This window comes from Sus scrofa, chromosome 16 (genome assembly GCF_000003025.6).
Source record: "Sus scrofa isolate TJ Tabasco breed Duroc chromosome 16, Sscrofa11.1, whole genome shotgun sequence".
Lineage (NCBI taxonomy): Eukaryota > Metazoa > Chordata > Mammalia > Artiodactyla > Suidae > Sus > Sus scrofa.
In genome coordinates, this window is record NC_010458.4 from 314,673 (window position 1) to 322,100 (window position 7,428).

Sequence of the window (7,428 nt, forward strand, 5' to 3'; positions counted from 1 at the left end):
CAGAGCCCTCAAGGGTTCAAGTCCCTGGTAGTTTACTGCCTCCTCACCTCAGTCTCTCCAGGGCAGAGTAGGGGTGGCAGGGCCTGTGTACTGGGTTGTGGAGGAGTAAGTGACACACTCTGCAAAGAGCCTGCCCATGTGAGGCTCCACTGCCCTGCTCAGCTGACCATCTCCAGGCCTGTCGTTAGTGCCTCACCACCTAAGGAAGCTTCTGGAGAACAGCAGATCCTGGATAGCCCCTCCACCTGGCTGCTCTTCATGTCACCCTGCACCAGGCACTGTTCTAAGCACTGGCTGTGAGCTCCCTCCCTTTACAGCAACCCTGGGATGCAGAACCCCTCCCCGCCCCAGCCCAGGAGGGGCAGCCAGGGGCCCTGGAATCACAGCCAGCAAGTTCTGACCCCGGTAGCCTGCGCCCTTAATCACAGCCCACAGGCCTTTCGTCACTTGAACCTTCCAGGAAACAGCATGACTGCACCTCAGAGACACAAGTGACAGCCTGTGGGCAAGTTCAAGGCCAGGAAGAAAGTGCCTTTGATGTAGAAAGCTCTTCAGAGCAGCTTCCTGCCCAAGGGGCCAAGGGGGTGGAGGAAGCAATTGATGACATATCCCCTGGGTCAGCCGGGCCTCTCCTCAGATGTTGGGGTGCCAGCTTGCTCTGGACCCACACTGCACAGCAGGCTGGAAAGCCCCCCAGCTGCAAGCCTGGCAGGGGCACAAGAAGGGTCTGCCCAGACTGTAGAAGCGCCCTGAGCCAGGGTGCGGCCTTGCACACCCCCCAGCACTGTCCAGGACTTCTAAGCTGAAGCTTCCTTTGTTCTTGTCCCAGTAGAGAAGAGCCATTGAAATGTGACTCAAAGGAAAGCAAATCCACCTGAAAGAAGAGAGGAAAGGCTCTGAGAATTGTTTGAGTGAGAATAAAAGAAAAGCAGAGCAGAGACACGCAGAGCTGCAGCTTAGGAGTGAACATGGTCATTTCAGGTAAAGCAACGCAGTGGATGGTCAGCAACATGGACAGGGGGCTGGATGGCCCCCGGGATGGGGGACAGTGGGGGGACCAGGACAAAGGAATATGGTCCTGCCTAGCAAAGAGAACGGGCTCCACCAGGAGAGGAGACTCCTCCGCCAGCGAGGAAGCCACCACTCTCATCCAGGAGGGCTGGTGGGCCTGAGGCAGGGGTCCTGTCCAGGGGAAGCGGGAGGATGAGGGGAGAGAGACAGTGAGTTATGGGGACCCCGGGAGCTCCATCCCCCATGGAGGCTTCTGAGTACAAGGAACGCTTCTGCTCAAAGTCCCTGATAGATTCCCGAGGGTTCCCTCTCTGAGAAAGCGCTTAGAGTCACAGACTGTTAGGTGGCAATGAGGAGGAGAGGTTCAAAGGAGATGCGGTTCAGAGGCCTGATCCAAAGCCCTGCAGCCCTGACAGACTTGCAGTCTCTGAACCTCCAGGGCCATGACTCTGCCTCCAGGCTCTCTGAGTCTGCCAAGGCTATAGGGCTGTGACCCTGAGGACAGACTGCATGGTGACCAGACCAGGACGAGGACCCGGCAGGTCAGTGACTGGGCCGAAGCCAAGGAGTACAGGAGGCAGCTGTAGGGGTAAGCCTTGAGTTTAGGGAGGCTGATTTCAGAAAGTCCTGGGGAAAGCAGGATCCCTGCCCAGAGATCCTCCGGAGAACCTGGCACCTGAGGACAGGCAATGAGACAGTGTCCAGCAATCCCAGCTCCAATCCCGGCCTCCTCTGCAGCTCGGTTAGGGCCATTTACCTGGGTTGTGGCCAAACACAGCAAAAAGAGCCGGGTGGGCAGCGTAATGCCCGCCCCCCACCCCCTGCTCAGATGTCCACACCCAAGTCTCCAGAACCTGCGAATGTGCTGAGCTGCATGACAAGGGTGGATTAATATCCAGGATGGGATGAAGGCTACAGGCAGCCTCTGGAAGCAGGAAAAAATTGAGAAAACAGATTCTCCCCTAGAACCTCCGGAAGGAACCAGCCCTGCCAACACCTTGATTTTTGCCCAGGGAGACCCATTTTTGGACTTCTCATCTTCAGAAGTTTAAGATAATACAGCTGTGCTATAAATTAAGCAACTCAATTTGTTATGATGTTACAATGGCCTTAGGAAACGAATGCAGTGACACCTGCCCCTTGCAGGCTGCACCGCAAGACCCCACGGCCTGTGCTCTCAGTCCCCTCCACAGAGGTCACGCACTGAGATAGTGGAATCGCTGGGCAGGAGAGGCCTGGGTCTCTGCACTCTTCCTTCCTTCCTTTACTTATTTAAAAAAAGTTTAAATATGCACATGGAAGTTTCTGGGCCAGAGTTGAATCTAAACCACAGCTGCAGCAACACCAGACCCTTTAACCCACTGCGCCAGCTGGGGATCGAGCCTGGCCCTCCGCAGCAACCCATCTCCTGCAGTGGGATTCTTAACCCACTGTGGATGAGCCACAGCAGGAGCCCCTCTGCATTCTTCCTCGTAGGAGGGCCACCAGGGACAGAAATAAACCTCGTGACTTATTCAGCCACTGAGATCTTGGGTTGTCTGTTCCAAGTGAATACAATACAATACAATATAACTGTAACTAAGACGGTGCTTTAGACAACAGTGTGGAGTCCCTGTGCAAAGGAAAGGCCTGCTGAAGCCGGGAAGGGGAGAGACTCACAAAACCAAGTAAGAGTGCAGGGGCATCGTCTGAAATGAAAAGGAATCTCACAGAAGCTGGGAGGAGGTGGCCATCACCCAAAGAACTAGACCGCAGAGGGGACACCTAAAACACATCTCAGCAGTGCTGTGGTCCACCCTGACCGGAAGCTTCAGATAAAACGTCAGTAACCAAGAGGGCTCTCTTTTTTCTTGGCAGGTTAAGGAGCGCAGGCAGACCTCTCTTCTGTATCTTCAAGTGCTGATCAGTGACTGGGTGGAGGACAGTGGTGATGGGGGGCAGTTTAGCAAACCTGTGACTATGAGGTTAATACAATAAAAACTGAATCCGTCGTGCCCTTCTAGCAATAGAGTGGCCTCAGTAATACGAAAATTCTCGAGAGAGATAATTCAGGGAGAGGTATCATCCCCAACCCTTTAAATGCATTCATAGAAGAGCGAAGTGCATTATTTTGAAATTGCTAGAGAAGACCAAAGTGGTCTCTTTCCCATTTTACTTTAATAGATTTGTGTTCCTATTTCCACGTGACCCAGTTCGTAAAGTCTATGCACTGAAGAGAACCATACGACAGATTGGCAACGCTCAAAGCCATAGCATATTAGATTTATGAGATCTTTACTGACATGGTTTTGGCTCCCTTGGGAAGTGGAGGGAAGTGGGGCCAGCACAATGTCTTTAACAAAGAGATGCTATGCCCACTGCCACCACAGATTTACAAGACTGGCACAGTGAGTAACAGTGAGACTTGTCACCATTTCCCTCCTTCCGCCTAGATGGCCAGCACTGGATGAAACAGAACCTCACTCTGCTAATCTGTATTTGCAAGAACTCCCATAAAACAAGCAGTCTTGCCCCATTTCTCTGCAGATATTCTGGCCCCAAGAGCAGTGGTGAGGTCTCAAATCATTAAGACTTGGTCCCTTTTACAGAGGACCTGGCGGCCACTGCACCTCCAGGATACCCTGCTGTGCCAGCCATGGGGGAGAGAACTTTGCATTTATTTGCACAGCCCTTGACTTTGTTCTTCAGAAGCCCCATTAAATTCACACCTGGTGGGGGGTGGGGGGGGAGCTGGAGAGTAATGTAGCCCCCAATCCAGAAGGGTGGCCAAGGTGCCAAGAAGCCAGGCAGGGTCCCACAGGTTGGCCCCTGTCAAGTCACTGGCCCTGGGGAGTCAGCAACACTCTAAATAACTTGGCTGGTTTCAAAAGATGGTATTGTCCTCTTTACCACAACTGTAAGGGGACTGCTGGTTAAATTAGCTAATTAGTACCAAGCTCTGAGAACCCTCCCAGTGAGGGGGATGGTGGAGTATGCCACTCTAAAACACACTTCTTTGGCCTAAGTATTATTTTGAGCTGATTAAGAAAAAGCACCCAAGGAAAAGCTGAATACCGAGAAGTCCCCTTTGTTTCGGGATACCCATATTTATAAGGGAAATCTCCACGTTTAAGTGTATCTCTCTGTACCTGGAAGAGAAGGATGACTAAATCATAAGAGAATCTTACCCCCACACAATCACCTTACTCCAGTTTACCATGACTTAACTGGTAGCCTCCCATAACTGGCACCCTCCCATAACTGGCTGCCTCCTCTGGTGGCATCTTTCATCTTTAGCTGAAGATGGTATTTAAGGTGGTGGCTGGGGAGTTACTCATTTTTCCTGAGTCTCTCCCATGCACACAGAAGGTATATATGTTATTCAACTGCTGTTTGTTTTTCTCTTGTTAATCTCTCTTTTATCACAGGGGAGTCTCAGCCAGTCTAGAAGGGTAAAGGGGAAATTCTTGTGCCTCCCCTATACCCTGCATGCTGTAACACTTAGAAAACATTAGTTACCATTTCTACGATGATGATGCTATCTAAGAGTCCCACCTGCGCCATGAGTTTTTGCTGGGGACAGCTCAGAGGTGGAGGGAAGCTGCGGGACCCACGTGCCATGGAGAAGAGAGGTTCTGGAGAAACTTGAGCTGTGGATTGAGTATTCTCTGCTGGGCACTGTGCATCAGCAGGACCCAGCCCCGGAAGCAAGGAGCAAAGAGGTAGACAGGTGGAGGTGAGTACCATAAGGGAAGGGGATGGATGTTCTTAGGAAGCAAAGGAGAGCATCTGGTTCAGACAGCAGGAATGAGAAAACACAAAAGAACATGAAGAGAGACAGGGAGAATTTTATTGTTCTTGATTGCAGATTTCAGCACAAGTTCTTATTATCTAACTTATGCACTTTATGAAAGCATTCCCAAAGTTTTAAGGCCTTTATTTTAATTTATGAATGGGGCTCTTGGCTACTCGTGATGATTATGCTTTATTATAGTGGTTGTCTTTTCTTTCTTTCTTTCTTTTTTCCTTCCTTTTTTCCTTCTTTCTTTAAACACCTACTCTGCAGAACTGTCTGCTCTCTGGTCAGGCTAGAGTAAACAAGACTGCCCAGAGTGCAAAAAAAGGCTTCTGTACAGGGGCCTCTGTACCACAGGGGAAAACATATCTGAGGGTGTTGACTCAGAGGCAAAATACTGCAACCTACAAAAAGTCTCTTTCTTACCTGCACCCTGCGTCAGGATGCCAGGTCCTTCCTTTAACTCTAGCCGAGTGTGACCGGCCTTGGGAAATGTAGAAAGACAGTGACAGCTTCTAAATCAGCTTCTGCTGGACTGGGGACCCAAAGGCTTAAAGAACCTGCCTCGAAGTCACTTGAGTTTGTGGGTGGGATTAACTGCCCTCAGGATCCAATCCTAATGGTGACAGCAACAGCACAAAGACAGCCCTGCCCCACTCCTTTGCCGGAAAAGATCGTCTGGCCCAAACCTCCCATTTCAAGGATTAGGAAAACTGAGCCCTAGAGAAGCGACCAGCCTCAAAACTTAGAACCCAAGTTCCCTGCTACCCTGTCACAAATAACAGTGGTTCCTCTCTCCCTGGGAATAAATGAGATGTTTAATTTGTAATTCACACAGCCTAGTTGTGTACAATTCAAAGAAAATCAGAGCCCTTTATGAAATTTCTCCCAGGGAGTTAATACATACAGTTTATACCTCTGATCTTAAAAATCTCCATATGGCTGTCTCTACATGCAATTTAATTACTGCTTCTTTGTTTTGGTGTCAGTTCAACACATACAGCTAATGTCACTCACCACCCTGGGACAAGGCCTCCAAGGGCAGATGGCTGCCACATGGTCCACGACCACAAGTGTAAATGAAGGGCTGGCCATGGACCCGCAGCAGTAGGAATTAAAGGTCAGAGTTATTGCTAATGGAAATGACTCTGAAGTTCTTTTTTCATCCTAAACTAACGTGACACAGAGGTCCCCAAGGTCTATTTTCCATTACAGTGGAACGATTCCCTAAAATTCCTAGCCTCTCACACATCAGTTAGCCATTTTTCTTTCCTACTGCCCGTCAGTCTTGCTGTTGAGAGCTTATTTCACCACTGAAAAGTATCACCTACTCTGAAATGCGACAGCTCTAAGGTATTGCTATATTCACCACCATTGAGGCAGAGAATTAGTGGCCTATAGTGTGTGTGTGTTGTGGGGGGGATGGCAGGTGGAACTTAGGGGAATCTTTCCTCTAATCAAGATGGCACAAATGTTCCACAAAAAGCAGCCATGTTTGGCTAAGGCTTCTGTGACCAGCAGTCTGAGTTGGTAACTCCAATGAACGTGTGCAATGAACACCCTAAAAATCCCACACATTGAAGTGACTGGGACTCTGGGACCCGGTCACCTTTGATTCCTTCCCAGCGCCCTTCCATATGGAGACATCATCACTCCAAAGGAGAGAAATGGCAATCGCCCAGTAAGGGTAGATTCGAAACAGCAAACAGGAACTCTGCTCAGAAAGGGGGGGGGACAGTAAGAACATAAAGGTGGCTTAAGAGTCCCATATGCTAAGAAAGATGACTCTTGCCTGCATTTAACTTCCTTGGCTCAGAAGTTCAGGATGTGCTAAAGCAAAAAACAAAAAAACCAAAACCACTTTTGAGGAAGAGCAGCATAAGAAAGAAACGGGGCGGGGGAGGGGGGAGGGGAGTCATACTGGTTGATTAACTATAAAAATGATTTCCGTTCCTTTGGTTCTTTAGTCAGTAAAAAAAGCTGTCAGCCTACAATCACTCATCACCATGACGCTAAAAACATTGCTTTTTAATAGTTTCAGCTACTTGTTTTCTAAAAACATCTGTACATTCTAAGTAAGTAGCCACCGCCGAAACTTTGGGGTGTAAGTTGCTCAACGGGACTCCTTCAAGACACTCATTTGCATGCAACTCCGATGTTTCGCACACCTTAAGGCGATGGGTCTCATCCGCCCGGGGGCTGGGCTCAACTTAGACCCCAAGAGCAGACACGTCCCAGGCCGGCGGCCTCCCCCGCCCGGCGCCCCGCTCCGCGCCCCGTGCCCGCGGGTTCGAGCCCGCCCTCCGGACCCACGAGAGGGGAGAAAGTTGGGAACGAGTCAGTACCGGCGGGCGGGTGTCCTGCTTTCGTCTCTAGCTTTCCCTCGGGAGGCGAAGACATGGTGCGACCGGCTTTCTGAGGGGCCGAGACGTCGGCGGCTGAAGGCTAGCCGGCGAGAGGGAATTGCGCGCGAGCGTGAGCGCTGGGGAGCAAGGGAGGCGCGCGCGTGAGGCGGCGGGACCGCGCGCGGGCGAACAGACCCAGGCCGCCGAGAGGGGGCGCGGCCGCTGCGCGTCGACGTGGCGCGGTCCCGCCTGTCCGCGGCTGCGCAGTGGCGTCACTGCGCCCACCCCGCCCCGCCA

The 7,428-nt window shown here is 51.0% G+C and overlaps 1 protein-coding gene across 1 annotated transcript in view; it reads right to left on the reverse strand.

The window, feature by feature from the left end:
* Positions 1-7,403, reverse strand: part of DAP (death associated protein) — a 71,864-nt gene extending 64,461 nt beyond the window's left edge. The window contains exon 1 of the mRNA XM_003134178.5: positions 7,132-7,403. Within this exon, the coding sequence (XP_003134226.1) occupies positions 7,132-7,186 (55 nt within the window). The 5' untranslated portion in view covers positions 7,187-7,403. The remainder of the gene's footprint in view (positions 1-7,131) is intronic.